The sequence below is a fragment of the Puma concolor genome, chromosome C1 (genome assembly GCF_028749965.1).
Source record: "Puma concolor isolate L17-30 chromosome C1, mPumCon1.1.hap2, whole genome shotgun sequence".
NCBI classification, from domain to species: domain Eukaryota; kingdom Metazoa; phylum Chordata; class Mammalia; order Carnivora; family Felidae; genus Puma; species Puma concolor.
This window is the reverse complement of record NC_141674.1, coordinates 94,852,066-94,869,541: the sequence shown is the minus strand read 5'-3', so window position 1 is coordinate 94,869,541 and position 17,476 is coordinate 94,852,066. Positions and strand designations below refer to the sequence as shown.

The following is a 17,476-nucleotide window of genomic DNA, read 5'->3' as shown; positions in this document are numbered from 1 at the left end:
GGGGAAACTTCAGGTCCTGAATCTTGTACTGCTGTCTTGACTCCACCAACAAGCTTCCAAAACAGACATCCTGGCAGGTTGGGCAACCTCCACAGAATATATGGATATGTCCTAAGGGTCTAGAAGGTCTGCTGGATGGGATCCCTGCCCCTAAGACCAGGAAGTGAGCCCAGAGGCCTGGCACCAGGCTAACGGTCGAAGTGGGCAGGAGAATGAACAGTGATTTGTGGAGTCAGACATCTTGAGTTCCGTTCCAGCCTCACCACTTACGAGCTAAATTGCCCTGGACAGCGACTTGTCCTCTCTGAGTATCTTCATCTATAAAATAGAGATAATGGCATCTTTTCCCTTAGGTGGTGCCAAGGAGTCAATCAAACAACCCACGACGGCTGTCAGCAGGCGCCTGGGCCCACATTCCCTGTTTCCCTGGCCTGCTTCCTGCGGGCTCAAGGGGGCTGTGCCACCACAGTGGGCCCGAGGGCTGGTGGGGGACCAAGCCTCAGCAGAGGTGACGGTCATGCAAGGAAGGAGAGCCACTCCTTTGGAAGTGACACCAGAGAAGGGCGCTCCTGTCTTCTACATTCATGAATCATGGCGGGAAAGACGAAGAGACCCTCCAAGAGACCACCAAGGTACCCGCAGTGCCTTGGTGTGTGTGTGTTGGGGGCTGGGGTTCATGGATGTGCCCTGTCATAACTCCTTTCAGTGACTGTAGTCGCAGAGGGCAGGAACTGACAACTTCAGGTCACTGGCAGGTCACTGCTGTGACCGTCACCAGTATTTCCCTCTGCCGAAGACAAGGCACGGCCCCCAAGCAGGACACCCGACTGAAGGATAAAGCAGTGGTCTTTGGGGGTCTGGCCGGCCCTAGGGAGGGATCAAGAGGCACCCCAGCTGTCCTTTCGTGGCCCAGAATAAGAAATGGTGGCCTCTAGAGGGCTGGAAAGAGAGCTAACAGTGATCAAGCAGCTAGGTTAAGCTGGCTGGCTGGCCACTACACCTCAGTTCATCCTGCCCCCCACCCTGCGAGCCACTCTGCTGTCCCGCCCACCAAAGGAGAAACTGAGGCCCAGAGCAGTTTAAATAACTTGCTCGAGTTTACACAGCTAGCAAACGCCAGAGGTAGGAACTGGGCCCGTGCTCTTTTTCTCACACAGCCCTGCCAAACCAAGAGGGACCGTCCAGGGTGGGAGCCACACCCCACGTGCCCTGGCACAACTGATATTATGCTCCTTTTTCTTTCTTGCCTTTTTTCCTTCATTTCTTTTTGCTTGTTGTTCACACTTAGGTAAGGCTTTGAGGGGGGTGGGGGGGTCGTGGAGTAGGACGACATACCCCTGAGCCCGATCAGATGGGACAGGGGTCAGAGGAAGATCCCAAAGAGGGAAATGAAATTCTGGGGCTGCTCCAGTACCTGAGCAGTGTGGCGTGGGGGCTAAGGGTATCTGCCCTAGGGTCACAGACACCCGATTCAAGTCCCAGAGCCACCACTCAGGGACGTCGGGCAGGTTGCTTCACCTCTTTCTGCCTCAATTTCCTTCCCCCCCCCCCCCGGAAACGGTAGTGATGTAGAAACTAGCTCTGGGAGCTGTGAGGATTAAGCCTCCCGCTGAACTGGACGTGCTTAGCACAGTGTCCGCCACATGGTGGGCACATGTTACCAATTAGCACAATTATGAATTCTCCCTCAAGAGCGTTTTTTCTGTCCGCGGCTTTCATTTGAACAAAGGCGGGCGAAGAAAATATATACAGGTGGTCAAATGGATGTGTGTTGTGCTTCAATTGACATGAGGACCCCCACGGAGCCAGAAGGAGAAACAGAGCCTTGCAGAGCTGGGAGGGGAGACTTTCCAGTAGGAGTGCAGAGCCCAGACCGGCAGACTGTGTGCTGAAGGAGGTGGGAATGGCTGAAATCTCAGGGGAAGTGAGGGGTGGGGCACACTGGGAGGCAGAGAGAATAGGCCAGAAAAACCCCGTGATCGGTGATCGGGAACTTAGAGAAAGAGCCACAAGCCAAGCTACAGGCTGGGAGTTACGGCGTGTTTCACAGGGAGGCAGAGTGGAGAAACCATCATTTGTGGAGCGTCTGCTGGGGGCTAAACTCTTTACATAAGCAACTTAACCCTCACAACAGCTTGTGAAGTATCCTCATTTTGCAGATGAGGGCACCGAGGTCCAGAGAGCTGAATTAATTCACCTCCTACCCAGCAGGGATTTAGGTCCCAGCCTGGCTGGCTTCAAAACACCCAGGTCACCCTCAGGCTGGGACATGGATGGCTCAAGTTCTAGAAGCCCTAGGCCAAACCAGCCCGCTTTATGTGTCATCCCCAGAGCTCACTAAGGTCACTTCCCTCCCAGACCATGCCCTGTAGCTCTGGGTAGGCCCCCAGTCTTAAACCATACCTAGCAGACCACCCTGACGGCTGTCAGAACTTCCATCACAAGGCTACAGGCCTAGAGACCGAAAGTTCTTAGCAAGGAGGTCCCAGCAGGAGCCTCCCTGGGATTGGAGCCCCTTTGCATCTAAGGCTCCTGGTCTGCCCCAGTCTGGGGCTCGCGGAATCACTGTTTGCAGCCATGATTCTGACAGAGATCCAGATGCCAGAACTCCCAGGGGCATGGGGCTGTAATGTGGTCATGAGCACCCTGGACCCTCTCACATCCACCATCTGAGCAGAGGGTAGGCTGGGCTTCCCCTACCCTTTCTTCCAAAAGCAAAGGCCTTTCTCTTCTGCCCACACCCCAGGGTGCCAGGGCGCCGGGAGCTGGACTCCCATTTTCAGAGTTCCGTGGGCCATCCGGCCCTGTTAAGGTCTGTGAGGAGACCGGTTTTGTGAGTGGCTGGCCTCTCCCTAGGGCAGCAGCACGGCCCAGAGCCTTCCCTGCCCGGCCCTGGAGGGGAGGGGAGCCTAGAGGGCCGGCTCTGCAGTTCTGCCCGTTTCCTGGGGCTCCTTGGCAGGAAACCAACCCAGTGAGTTTCAGCTACACTGCGGCCCATACCTGCTGCATTCCCGTGCGAAGCCAAAGCTTTGGCAGGGTAAGAGGGAGGTGGGGAGGCAGAGCTGGAGGAGGGGGCGAACGGGCGCGAGAGGGGGTCTGCAAATTCTGTCTGGCAGCTTCGTAAAAATAGCAACACATCTCCCGCGGGGCTGGATCCCTCCTCGGACCCGGGATGGCTGCTATCGATTGTTTCCTCCTCGCCTACTTCATTCTGTTGGCCGGAGCCTCTCCCGACCGCCCCTCAACTTCTGTCCCCCTTCCCCGGGCCCGGCAGCACGCAGCTGAGCTCTCCACGAGGTTCTGGTTCGTAAGCTGGGTTCTGCCAAAGCATGGGTGTTTTCCTCGCAGGGTGGGGGCCGAGGCCGGGGGAGGGGGGGAGGGGGGCGCAACTCAGCGGCCACCTGCTCGGCTCTGGCCCCCGCCGGCCCCTTTAATTCGAGTTCGCAGCCGGGCCAGGTGCGGCGCTGCGTGGCGCGGTGCGGCGCGGTGCGGCTGCGGGCGGCGGCCGGGCGCTCCGTACGCGCCGCCCGCGGGACTGCAGAGCCGGCTCCCGGCTGGCCGCCCGCACCCCGCCGCCGCCCGCCGCCGCCGTGTCACGGCGCTCGCGGTCAGCCAGGAACATGGAGGCCCCGGGTGCCCAGCGCGAAGGGTAAATGGGTGTCGGGGCGGTGGGCTGCGCGGGCCGCTTCCCCTGCCCGGGCTGCGGCGCGCAGAGGGGCTGCGGGGCACCGGCGGCGCAGCCCGCAGCGCGGCAGCCTCGGGCTGAGTCCGGCCCGGGCGGGGGGTGGGGAGGGGGGGGGCTGGCGCCCTGCGGAAGGAGAGGGCACGGAATGGGCTCGGGACCCTTGGGCTGCGCGCGGCGCGGGCGGTGGGCGCAGCGAGGCGCGCGGGCGGGTGATGGGAAGTGCAGCTGACAGCAGAACCGGGTCTGGCCGATATCGCCGGTTGGTCGGACCCGAGCCACTTGGGACGCCGGCCTGCATTCCCCTCTCCGGCTCCAAATCAAAACGGCTTTGCGGCGGGGCAAGGCTTTTCCGCTTTCCGGGGGCCGTGCGTTGCGGGGGAGCCCCCGCGCTTAGGAGGAAGGGGAGGTCTGGGGCAGCACCCTACTCCCCACCCCCAGAGTTCGGGCTCCCTTGTTTTCGGGTGGAGATGGACCCCAGGGGCGAGAGAGCCGGGTTGCGTTCGGGCCCGCGGGAGCCGGGCAGGAAGGGGTTAAGGCGGCGCTCGCAGCGGCGGCCGGCTGGTGGGTCCGGTCCGCAGGCGCGGAACCGAGCGCGGGGCGCGCCTGGCGGAATCCCGGCCGGAGTCCGGGCGGTGGGGAGAGGGCCCAGACCCCTCCCCGCCCTGGGGGCGGCGGGATTGGGCCGGCAGGGGGCCAGCCCGGAAGCCGGCTTCCTCCAGGCTCCCCCTCTCGCCGCTGCCAAGCCGCCTCGCAGCCGGGCTGGCCGGGCGTTCGTTCTGCGCTCCCTGCCGAGACGGGAGGGATTTTCTCTTGGGGAGAAATCGGTGGTCGGGCGCCTGCCCAGATCAAACGCCACCCTGCTCGGAGGGAAGCCTGCAACCTAGGCATCCCCGAGGGAGAGTAAGTCCTGGGACCAAGCCAGCCAGCTTTTGTAGAATCGACCTTTCCGTGTGAGGAATCTCCCTAGATGGGCTTTGAAGGAGTGCGTGTTGGGGAGGTGGGGGGAGGGGTTCTTCCTCCTCCGGGACCCGGTCGAGGTCAGAGCTTACAGTCCGGCTGCCGTGGAGGAAGCCCTCCCCTTGGGAGATGCTGTGTTCAGACCTAGGGGCTGGAGGGCTTGGCCCAGAGTCCCTCCAGATGGCTGCTGAGGACCAAGGGAGATCTGTGGCTCTGCCCTGGGAGGCCCCTAGAGGAGGCAGGCCCAGCGGAGCCTGAAGGCTTGTTCCCTGGGAGAAAAATGCTTCCAGCTGATGGAAACCCGCCCCGGAGGAGGCTGGGAGGCTGAGGGGTAGCTCTCAGGTGTGACACCAGCATGGAAGGTGGGCACGGAAGGCAAAGCCGCCAGAGCCCTCCTAAATCTTGGCACCAGCCACCCAAGAGCCACGGTTCCACCTTTCTGCTGTTTTTTCCAGGCAACGTCACACCTCCTGAGGACAGCCAGGAGGACTCTGGCTTTTGCTGAACTTTGCATCTTGCCTCCTTCCTTCCAAAGGCTCCGGACCCAAGTTCAGCTGCCCTGGAGTCCTGCGTGTCCCTGGCCAGGCCCTCCACTGCCCCTCCAGGCCAGCCCAGTTCTGGAGCTCACCTCCAGGACCTGGAGCCTGCCCTCCTGCCCAGAATGACTCACCATTATTTCTCGCTCAAGTGAGAAGGCGTGATGGGCAGCCGGGCTGCCTATTTGTGTATCTAGGATTCCCACAATATCTGATCAGCTCTGCGAGGAAGAGAGCTTCAGGTTCCTGCCTTGCCAGGTAAATCAGTCTATTCTTTAATAACAGCCATGCGTAGAGTCATTGGAGTGGGGGCGATGCGGGAGACCCAGGCCCCAGATGCACCACTGTGAATAGCTCCCCGAGCGGCAGGTGTCTGCAAACCACGAATTCAGTGCCTGGGAGCGGGCTCCCTTCCGGCCTCTAGTATGGGCTTGTGCTCCATGAAGCCCGTGCGGTGCAGAGGGGACCCGTACCAGCCACCTTCCCCCAGTGCAGGGCAGTCCGGAGCTTTCTTGAGAGCCTGCCACCTGCTTTCCTCTGATCCCCAGCCAGGTTACAAGGTGAAAGTAAGTTCTGCTTTTTGGTGGTGGTGGTGGTGGTGGTGATATTTCTGAACTCTTGGCTGAGAGGTAGGAGACAAGGAGCAGCAACCGAGGTCGGGCTGCCGATGCCGAGTGGTCTCATGTCCTTAACTGCCTCTGTCTTTCAGCCAAGCGAGGCTGTCTCTCCAGCTCTCAGAGAGCCCACGGGCTCTCCTGCAGGAACCCAGGCCAATGCTTCTGTGTTTCCTGGGGCCATAAGCGGTACCCTGAGCTCCCTGCCGCCAGGCAGCTGGAAGGCATAGTGTGAGGCCCTTCTCTCAGCCCCAATTATGACAGTGGCCACCGGAGAGCCAGCGGACGAGGCTGCTGCCCTCCCCGGGCACCCGCAGGACACCTATGACCCCGAGGCAGACCACGAGTGCTGTGAGAGGGTGGTGATCAACATCTCGGGGCTGCGGTTCGAGACCCAGCTGAAGACCTTAGCCCAGTTTCCAGAGACCCTCTTAGGGGACCCAAAGAAGCGGATGAGGTACTTTGACCCCCTCCGAAATGAGTATTTTTTCGATCGGAATCGCCCCAGCTTTGATGCCATTTTGTACTATTACCAGTCTGGGGGCCGGCTGAGGCGACCTGTGAACGTGCCCTTAGATATATTCTCTGAGGAGATTCGGTTTTATGAGCTGGGAGAAGAAGCCATGGAAATGTTTCGGGAAGATGAAGGCTATATCAAAGAGGAAGAGCGTCCTCTGCCCGAAAATGAGTTTCAGAGGCAGGTGTGGCTCCTCTTTGAATACCCAGAGAGCTCGGGGCCTGCCCGGATTATAGCTATCGTGTCTGTCATGGTGATCCTGATCTCGATCGTCAGCTTCTGCCTGGAAACACTGCCCATCTTCCGGGATGAGAACGAGGACATGCATGGCGGCGGGGTGACCTTCCACACCTATTCCAACAGCACCATCGGGTACCAGCAGTCGACCTCCTTCACTGACCCTTTCTTCATCGTAGAGACCCTCTGCATCATCTGGTTCTCCTTTGAATTCTTGGTGAGGTTCTTTGCCTGTCCCAGCAAGGCCGGCTTCTTCACCAACATCATGAACATCATCGACATCGTGGCCATCATCCCCTACTTCATCACCCTGGGGACAGAGCTGGCCGAGAAGCCGGAGGATGCCCAGCAGGGCCAGCAGGCCATGTCGCTGGCCATCCTCCGTGTCATCCGGTTGGTAAGAGTCTTTAGGATTTTCAAGTTGTCTCGACACTCCAAAGGTCTCCAGATTCTAGGTCAGACCCTCAAAGCCAGCATGAGAGAATTGGGCCTCCTGATATTCTTCCTCTTCATCGGGGTCATCCTTTTCTCTAGTGCTGTCTATTTCGCAGAGGCCGATGAGCGAGACTCCCAGTTCCCCAGCATCCCGGATGCCTTCTGGTGGGCAGTCGTCTCCATGACAACCGTAGGCTATGGAGACATGGTTCCAACTACCATCGGGGGAAAGATCGTGGGCTCCCTATGCGCGATTGCAGGTGTGTTAACCATTGCCTTACCGGTCCCCGTCATCGTGTCCAACTTCAACTACTTCTACCACCGGGAGACAGAGGGAGAGGAGCAGGCCCAGTACCTGCAAGTGACGAGCTGTCCAAAGATCCCATCCTCCCCTGACCTAAAGAAAAGTAGAAGTGCCTCTACCATTAGTAAGTCTGATTACATGGAGATCCAGGAGGGGGTAAACAACAGTAACGAGGACTTTAGAGAGGAAAACTTGAAAACGGCCAACTGCACTTTGGCTAATACAAACTATGTGAATATTACCAAAATGTTAACTGATGTCTGATGGAAACCCATTACCATACTCGCAGCTCCATGGAACTAATGCAGATCTTGCGTAATAGCCTGCATTGTAGTCAGTGTGTTCTACAGTGTGTATCTGGTTCTGCATGGAAAGCAATAGTCGTGCAAGTGACTTTTTGATCTTTTGATTTTGGATTTAGAGCACAGAGTATCTGTCCATGGCTTTCATGCAAATCTTCATCATCGGCTTAGGGGTTTCCAAACAGGGGGGATCACCCATGGAGCCAGAATTTCAGAAGGACACATTGGGGCCACCTCATATCAAATACATAACCCACCACCTCAATGCCACCTTCCCTTCCAAGTTAGATGCACACGGCACCCGGGAGATGCACCCCTCCCCCACCCCAGCCTCCGGGTCCCCGGCACCATCATCCCATATGAGCCCACCTCCCCCATCACAGAGGAAAACCATGGTGGCTTAGCTTTAAAGCGCTGGTAATTGTGCAAAAGGTCATTCCCGTTTTTGCATCGAAAAGCACGCACAGGCCTGTGTATTGGAATTACTTTCTGTGTCACGGGCTGGGCTTTGTGAGTTGCAGTTGCCAAGTGGATGGTCTGGAGGCTTGTGTTTCGTAACGGAAAATGCTGCATTTGGTTTTTCTCTGCAGTGTGGATGTGAGGGAACCCCAGGGGGGAGGGACGGTGAGTATGGCCGAATATGAGTTGTCAAGTTTCACATTTGCTCTTAGGCCTATGGGGAGAAGCTAGCAAGCCAAGGGACCTCTCGGCTTCAGATCTCACCATTTTTGCAGGCTTCAGGGTCACACAACACGTCTGATTTCTTCGTTACACTGGAGTTTGCAGACATCTGCTTTCCTAGTGCCGTGCCAGCGGCACTGACACCGCAGTGAAATTACCAGTGATGCGATAGAGCTGCATGGGTGTTTCTTGCATGAATCTCAATATTTAAAACACAGGAGATAACCTATTTTCTTAGTAGCCTACACAGTATTCATATTTAGAGTATTAATAGCCCCAGAGTGGCATTGAACTAGGGTTTTTTCCCCCCCATCGGAGGACAAAAGCCCTCAATCAGGAGAAAAAAAAAAAAAAAAAAGAGACTGTTTGGCACGGGGAACCAAAACTTCTGGCTCTCCAGCCCACGCCATCCCTGTTCTTCCAAGCTGGGGCACAGACCTCTGCGAAGCCAGGAAAGTGAGCAGGGAACACAGCGCCTGAACACCTCACATAACTGCACCTTAGGAATTAACCTGGTCATGGGCATGACTCTATAGCTGACCAGGGCATCTGGTCCCGAGGACAGGCGGATTTGTGGATCCAGTGTATATAAATATATATTGAGTATCTCTTTCATGAGTTCCTCTACCTAGCTAGCTATAGGAAAAAAAAAAGTTGCATTTGAACCTTGTATAAGCTTATGCAATATTTTGGACACAGGGCAATTTATGCATGTGTTTGACTATGTGCACTAGAGTATGTATGTATATACTATGTATTATATACATACATACGTACGTGTGTGCATATGTTTGTGCACACACGCACACACACACACACACACATATTCATTCTCTGGAGTTCAGGTTCAGGAGCAAATCCACTGCTTGGTGGGTTGGTCGTCTGAGAGGCCTAATGGGTTAATTTCTCTCATCGGTAACCCGACTGGGCCTGGGTTTGCTGCCATTGCCTCAGACACTCCAGTTTCACGGATTCTTCGATGTTACAGTTGTCTCTCTGCCCTCCATGTGCTGCAGCTTCAGTTTCCCGGGGCTGAAGCTTGTCTTACCGAGTGCACAAGGGCCCACGGCCCTCCCAGCTCCAGCTGCCCTGGGCCAGACCCGCCCCAGGCCTTGTCTCTACAGCACATCATGTTAAATCATCTCTGTTGTCATCTTTCCCCGCCCTCTTTGGTCTTTATTGTCACTTGGCTCTGCATCAGTCACTTTAAATGAACCTTTCCCTAAAGACCCAGCACGGATTGCCTGTTTCAGAGCAAGGACACCAGGAGGAGGGCTTCTGGGGACCCGAGATGCCACAAGTCTGGACTTGAAAGGGAGCTTGCTCTACGTGGAAATTTCTGAAGTCCAGGACCAAGGCATGGAGACCCTAGATGACCCACAGTCGTCATGTGGATTGCCAGGCTCAAACTCTCTCCTCATTGAACTGGCAACCAATGGGGTGGATAGAGACTCATTCCCCACCCCCAGGACAGACTGAGAGTGCATGAGCACCGCACGGCCTAAAGGTAGAGTTCAGGCTGGCCCTGGAATGGGTTGAGGTGGGGAGGCTTTCGCCTCACAGACTGGGCTTCTTCCTTTCAACATAATGGCTTAGATTTCCCAAACACAGTGAGTTGTGCGGTCGGGCTGCCCAGTCGTGGCTCCAGCCCTAGCCTCGCTGTTGGCTATTGAGCACCTACAGTTACCTGGGGGGAGTGGGGCACCAGCTCAGGGTGCTAGGCCCAGGGTGCTCATTAGTTCCTGGTCACCCACGTCCCCGGGTATCTGCAGGACACCCCATGCCCAGCGCAAAGCCTCTATGCTTCTCTTCCTCTCCTTCATGGGAGGTGGTGCTGAATTCCCAAGACATGGGGTGGGGAGGACACAGACCTAGGGGAACAGATGATAAAACAGTCCATACCTAAGGCCTCTGTCAGGGGGTAGTCCTTTTATCCCAGTGTCTTTGACCTGGGACCATAAAATGTTCACAGGTGCAGGCACACATACGTGCACGCCCAGCCCCAAATCGATAGATACACTGTTGCCACACACAAATGCAAAATGCACACGCACCAATTAATGAAAAGGGCACACACAGGTGATACACAGCTACACCCGTATCCAAAGCGTGCACATTCGGCACAGACCTGGAATGCACTCACCAACACAGAACACAACACAAAAGACCAACACCATGTGCAAAGACCTACCCGCAACTCAGATGCAAAATGCATAAAAACCACACGGACACGATGGGTATGGATGTGAAATATACCAAGGACACTTTATGTTGTTTATGCCCACAAAATACACATAAACTCGGTTTATACCCACGATGCAGTTACTCACACGAGGCACAGAAGATACAGCACACACACCCAAGCACATCCACTCATGATTCACAGGGAGCGTGCACATATACTTAGATCCATTTCTCTGCCCCCAGAGCTGCAAATTAATAGACACAAACAACAGATGAAATTGCATCACTTTTCCCTAGCCTGCATCTGTACCTCTCAGTAGCCTTCAAGAAGCCTCTTCCCCTACCCTCTTCTCTTTCTCCCACCTCCAGATTTCAGAGAAGTAACCCCCAGGTTTGAAGCAGAGAGATGGGCCCCCGTTGTCAAGCAGAACTCTGATTAAGACTGGGAGTCTCAGAGGGCTTCTACTCACTCACCTTCCTCCCACCAGAAACGCGGGTGTGGAAGGACCTGGGACAGCCAGAAGCCTAACACCTTCACCATGACCTTTCCTTGGGAGCAAGTCCACACGGGCAGCCCCCTAGCCCGGGCTCCCCTGCTCCCAACCCCTAGGCTGTCTACATTCAGCTCCATTCTCTTGAAAGCCGTTGATGGCTCAAGAAACTGCAGGGACCTGGGCCCAAAACCAGAGTGAAGATGCCCCCCAACATCCACAGACCTTCCTGTCCTTCCATCCCCCAGTGGCTTTGTCAGGAGTGGGTCAGAAAGTCGAGACCAGACGTAGACTTGTCTCTTAAAATGAACCGCTTTTCCTTGCTTGTGGCATCTCACTTGCTCCTGGGCATCAGCCCAGTGGGGTCAACTCCTGAGTCCCTTCTGTGGGTGTTCAATCCTAGGCATGCTCCTTTCCTTTGCTGGGCCCCTGCCCGGATGCCCCACCTCCCATCCGATGGCTGCGCCTTGAGGAAACGCACACAATTAGTGTGCTTTAAGTAAAACACGATTAAGGATGTGAACCTCATGCCGCACAAGCAAACAGCAGTTTTTTAGAAGGCCTGATTTTTACCCTATATTCTAAGTCCACGTTTGAATGCTTTGTGAGACTCCTCACTGTCTGGATTGCGCCCCAAGCTGCTGCTTCCCACCGCTAGGACTAGCTGAGAGCTGGGTGCTTTTTAGCAAAGGCTCCACCTCAAATGGAAGTTGGGAATGGAAGTCAGGTGTCAGGCTCAGGCATCTTAGTCTCTACTCCTGTGGCCGTCCCTTGTCGCTTTCCTCCGAATGACAGAGGAAGCAACAGCACCAGGGAATGGATGGGGGGAGGGGTTCAAATTTGCACACTTGGTGCAATATGCTGGCTCTTTCCCGTATTCCCAAGTCAGGGCAGCAATTTCCCCCTTAGCTTCAGCAGGTGTCTCCGTGAGCTCAAATCTTCAAGAAAGTTGGAGTTTGCAGGAGGCTAAAGAGAAAGAAGTCCAGGAAAGGTGGGGGAGATGGTCAGGAAGACAAGGTCAAATTTCAGAGTAAACTTTGCAGGAGCTGAACTTAACTAAGGACATAATTAAGGCTCTCTGCTTCCCGAAGCTTCTGTGGTGTTTGACACACTGTCTTCCTTCCTCTCTGCTTCTCTCTCTCTGAGCTGGACTTCTGAGGATAGACAAGGCCTGTCAACAGGAGGTTAACTTTTTGGAAGGGGCCCCCAGGGAGTGTGGCTCTAGACTCCATTGGCTTGATGTGGAAAGGGCTCCGTGAAAGCTTTGTTGGCCTGAACCCCAGCCTGAGCGCTCGTGCAGCTGCTTCGTGTGAGGAGGGTTGCAGGACTGGCTTGTCTTATCTGCTGTCCCTGGATCTCTCATTCCATTGTAGTGAGGACTTTGGCCAACTTACTTCGTCATAGTTAGCCGTAAAATATCAGTGTGAACTCACGCTGAGAGAGGGCGGTGCTCTCCGAAGAAGTCTCCAGCTGGGGCTTTAGTGCAGCCCACAGTAGTGGCGAAAAGAGGGCGAGGCTGACTTTCCCCAAAGGAGACTAGAGGACAGTTTGCAAATCGCATAGCCCCCGTGGCAGACAGGAGGAGCATGGTGCTTTGAATGGCTTACCCAGGAGTTGGGATGGTGAGCTCTGCCCAAGCTCTGGCTCTTCTGGGTCCCATTATCATAACAGCCTCCATCTGGGTGATGGCTGCCTGGTCTGAGAGGCTGGTCCACGTAGGCTATAATGCTGGGGGTGCTCCTTGGCTATACAGTGGGGGTTCCCCAGCCTCGGCAAAGTGTCCACCGCCAGGCTTGAACTCACGACCTTAACCCCGAACGTCATTAGCCACCTGAGCTAACCTAGCAGAGCGCTGGATGCTGGGAGGTGTCCACATGGCTAGTGTGACCATCATCTGTATCTTCAGAGTCTTCCCTTGTTGAGACCAGCTCTTTGTCCTCATCAAAGCAGCAAGCAGGATGTGAAGGGTCCTCTACAAGCTGGGATGGGTTTCTTCTTCAAACTAAACCGGTTCACTTTTCCTTTCTTTCTGCTTCCCTTCCCACCAAAGCTCAGTTCCATCTCTCATGGTTTGTGTTTTAAAATATTTTTAACGAGGAAAAGTGCAATAAAATAAATGGCGACTGTTTTCTTTAGCAATAGCTATTTCAAAACCACATTCTCAGGACTGAAAAGTGATAGTACTTGGATTATCAGATAATGCCCTTGGCTTCTGAGCGTTGTTAGTTCACTGTCTGTGGTTCCCTCTTCTTCCCGTGTGTTCACGTGGCTCCTGTCCTCTGAGGCCCTGACCCTCCTTTGGAATGTAAACGTATGCAGAGGTGCAAGTATGCACAAGGAACCCCCCCCCCACCACCACCAAAGGCTTTCTTTGTCTCTGTCTTTCTCATGTGTACTTCCCTCTCTGTTCCTCTCTCCCTCCTGCCTGCCTCTGTCTGTTAGCTCTCACATGTCATTTTCGCAACCTGTAGGCACTGAAACCTTGAGTTTGAAGTGACCTCACGGCAGCCCATCTCGTTGACTCTCAATCTGGCGGGGTGTAATGGAACCCTGCAGGAAAGCACTTACCAATAGATAAGAATAAAGCATCCTGAGCCATTACAGAAGATCATTTCCATGCACTAAAAGCCATTACTTGATCCATTTGTCTCGCCTCCTCCCCTCCCCAGGGGGAAGGATGCTGGGGGAATGTGGCCTGGAGGTTCGTACCTGGGATGGGTAGCCTGGGCAGATTTGGGGAGTTGCCCTCTGGCTGTCCTTCTAAATAAGCTGATTTGCTTAACCAAAGGGACTGCGTGGGGTGGAGGTCTACAGGGACAGGAAGTGGGTGCTTAGGGCATGACAGTAGAGAAGCAAAGGCCCCCCAACCCACTACCGTGTGCACTTGCACAAATATTTGCACACATAACTGGGGACTTCAGAAGAGACCCCCTCTGCTGAAGAAAAATCTGTGAGGTTAAATATCCACACTGGACAATCAACCCCAGGGTCCCATTCCATGGCTTCTCAATCCACGTTTCTCTCTACACGTGTAATACAGCAAAACCTCAGTAAACTGATGGGGAAATCCTCAGGGAAGGGGGCGGCTTGGCTGCTTTACAGTTATGGTTGTTCGTGTGTGGGAACCTTCGCTATTGAAAAAAAAAAAAAAGAAAGAAAGAAACCCATTTCCTAAGTAGGTTAGTATAAACTTTCCTGCCTTAGCAAGTAGAGTGTTTGAAGACGACAGAAGACCTTGCATTGCTCAGGGTCAACGACGTAAACCTCAGTGCTCATCGTACAGAAATACAGGCGGAGGAGACCAAAGAGATAGGCTGAATGTATGCTGGCCGCGAGGCGTACCCAGAAGTTGACCATGTGGGCACGTCCTGGCTCAGCAGAGAATGCCCTGGCTGTCATTTGCGTCTTTCTACCGAAAGTGTAGTAAGAAAACGTAATTCTTGTGTTAATCGAGGTTTGGGTTAATTGGTCCCGAGTTATCAGAGGTTTTCCATATATACATATATCTGTGTGTATATATGTATAGTATATGTATATATGTATACCATTGTTTTGAAAATTATACAGTGACCGATCCCCTTAGCTTCACTAATGTGGAATACGTTTGGCAATCCAAGGAATAAACTGCGTTTCTTTGAATTTTTAAATGACCTTCCTTTGCATTCTTGCCACCTCCCCAGTTCAGCTCTCTTTCTTCTGCGTAGGAACCTCTCTAGAAGGCACTTCTTTCATAACAAATGATCGGGCTCCAGGATCACCTCTTTCCTTTCCCTCCCAGGTGGCTGCCTGACTCAGGGATAAAAGGGAAGTCTGATCTAAGGGCCAGGTGCTTTATCCTTTGTTCTGCCTGCCCTGGTTGGCTGTAACCTCATCACGGAAGCCAAAAAAGTTATTCCAGACTTTTTGGCTCTTAGGGGTGGGAGCCCGATGATGCAGCAGCACAGGACTGATCTGTTAGGCTTTCCCTTTGTCATGGGTGGCATCTTAGGCTTGAATTTTGACAGATCTACAAGTAATGGTGTTGATGAAGATCTAAAGAACCCCTCTGCCCCTTGGAAGGAAAGTTGTGTGATGACCAATAGAACTAACAAACTCACCCTGTCGTTCTGACCAAGTGTAGGTTGCAGGTTTGGGCAGGAGAGCAGCTATAATTCAGTTGCCTCTTTGGAGAAGCAGCTGGCTCTGAGCTGAACCACGCTCTCATTCTCCATCTTCCCCGGCAACACCTTAGATGCACGATAGAGAGCTCCGCTTCACGTCCTGCATTTGATTGTATGCAGTCTACCCGGACGAGGGTGGGTGGGAGGGATTCCCCACTGCTACCTGGGATAACTGAGGAAGTGCGGGGGTGCCTGCCACCTCCCTCTGCTCACAGCAGCCCTCCAGTCCGGCCACACTGGCCACGATCATGTGGTAGAAGCCCATAACCCAGACTTAGCCTGATGAGCGGTCAACGGGGCCAGTCAAGGCAGCCTGTCTGGATGGCCACTTCTTACGTTGAGTGAACCCTAGCGTGGAAACAGATGAAACGCTTTGTGCTCCTCTGCACGCCTAAAATAGTCAGGTATGTTCCAGATGAGTTCGCAGCTGAGAACTCCCCGCATCATTCCCGTGACGGATGCACAGGGCGGGTGTGGTTACATAATACCGTGCACAGCTGCTGCAACATCTAGATAGTCGAGGGCAGCATCGACGTGGCTGTGTGCTAGGACCTTCAGTCGCTACCCAGAGGACTCAATCCCGTGTCTCTTCTCAGTCCTTGTGAGAGGCTCCAAGCCCTGCTTCTCCCTGAAAAGGATTCCCTAGACACTGGCTGCCTTGTTTGTACAAGGGCGGCTAGAGAAAGCGAGAGGTAGGGCTGGGAGGGAGGGAGGGAATATCCAGGGCCTCGCTTTGCTACTAAGCAGTTTCCGTGTCTGCTGCTGACGTTATTGCCTCTTTTGCTTCTGAAGTGCAGGGCAAGGACTGTGACCTGCCAGGTAGGGCTGGAAAAGAGCAAACAGCTGCAGGCTAGGAAATGGGAGAGAAGAGCAAGAGTGGCCTGGCTGGCTGGCTGGCGTTGGCGAGGGTGAGTGTCAGCTCTGGAGGGTCTGAACATGCTCTGTGCTTGCCCCAGTTCTGCCTTCACGTGGGATCCGACGACCCAGTTTCCTTTTGTTGTCGTGCTTGGATGATTCCTTCATTTGAAGGGCCCCAGGAAGCTGGAAAGTCCCATGATCGAGCTCCAGCCTGCTGAGCAAACAATGCCCTGGCCAAATTGGCCTCTGCCTGGGTTTCTGCATTCCTGCACCCCTCTCTCCGCTGAGGGTAATCTTGGAACAGTCGGAATTAATGGTGCCAGCCATCAAGGAGGATTCTCTCCTTTTCAGCAGGGACGCATCTGTAAGGCTCATGGGTGCAGGATGCTTTCTCTAGACCTGTGTGCTTGTGTGCTGATATAGGCTGTCTCTGGAGATTTTATATATTACACACATATGTATATAAAATGTGGAAATGGCCGCTCACTTAGGCTCATGCAGCACAGACTCTAATTAGGGTTTGCTCGGGCTTCCTTGCTGCTCATACATGACTCCGCAGCTGCCCTCCCGTGTTCTGTCTCTGATAATTGCTGTAAACTCAAAAAGCAGAGGCAGATAAATAAGCCTCCCTGGGATCAATAGGAGAAGGAACTCCAAGGCTGATGGTAAAGCTTCGTAAGGATGATGCCGAAAGGGAACCGGGGTCTCCATGGTGATAAGAGGCTGGGGACCAATGGGAGTTGAAGGCGGAGCAGGACTTGTGGGGAAGACTCATGGGAGTCGGGAGGCATTTAACTAGTTGTTTGCTTCATGAAAATTTAGACACCAGCTGTAACTGCATCGCACAAGATATATAGGTATTATCATTCTTGCTGACATATTCTGGAAGCTTTCGGCCCCTCCAACACTGCCCCGCCCCGGACTTCTGCAGCTGAGAGTTCCTGTGTCAGTAGGGTCTGATATTTGTACATAGGTTATACATATGTGTGTACATACATGCCTCGATGAACATTGTCTGTCCCCCTGATCATGGGTGTACATAGACCTCATAGAGCACCACCATCTTTTGTAACTATCAACACAAGTAAATAGGTATATAAATATATATATTACTGAGGATTTATTTTAACATCATTCTGTGTGAAATGAAAACATAAAATAAAATTTTTGACAGACACGGATTGTCTCCACCTTCTTTCTTGCTTGACCGGATTATCATCCCTACGACATGCACGCGAGCTTGCCCCGCCGTCACTCTGGTTTCTGCAACTGCGAGGGCCCCGCCGGAGACCAGGGCAGGATAGGCGAGGGCTCTCCTGGGTGCATCAGGGGCCACCTGGGCCATGTGCCCATTTGCCCTTGCCTGAGGGCCCAGTGCACACAAAGCAGAGAATGTGGATGGGACACTGGGTGGGGGTTTGCGATCTCCTCTCACATTATATGCGTGTTTCTTGCATCTTCTGTGGATCTGGGGCATGGGTGGGGAAGGGGGACCCTGTTTGAAAACCAAGAGCA

General features: G+C 54.2%; 1 protein-coding gene across 5 annotated transcripts; it reads left to right on the top strand.

The window, feature by feature from the left end:
* The first annotated feature begins 2,912 nt into the window (after positions 1-2,912).
* KCNA2 (potassium voltage-gated channel subfamily A member 2) lies at positions 2,913-17,138 on the top strand. 5 transcript variants are annotated; one of them, XM_086717797.1, is made up of 3 exons: positions 2,913-3,037; positions 5,098-5,436; positions 5,888-17,138. In XM_086717797.1, exon 3 carries the CDS (start codon positions 6,050-6,052, stop codon positions 7,547-7,549), a length of 1,500 nt encoding a protein of 499 aa, XP_086573923.1. In that variant the 5' UTR covers positions 2,913-3,037; positions 5,098-5,436; positions 5,888-6,049; the 3' UTR covers positions 7,550-17,138. The 5 variants fall into 5 exon arrangements, with proteins under 5 accessions (XP_086573923.1, XP_086573924.1, XP_086573921.1 ...); XM_086717798.1 differs by lacking the exon at positions 2,913-3,037 and adding an exon at positions 3,159-3,303; XM_086717795.1 differs by lacking the exon at positions 2,913-3,037 and adding an exon at positions 3,491-3,649.
* The last annotated feature ends 338 nt before the right edge of the window (positions 17,139-17,476 follow it).

Coding starts and splice junctions, on each gene's coding strand:
- KCNA2 (XM_086717797.1), top strand. CDS start 6,050: ATGACAGTGGCCACCGGAGAGCCAGCGGACGAGGCTGCTGCCCTCCCC.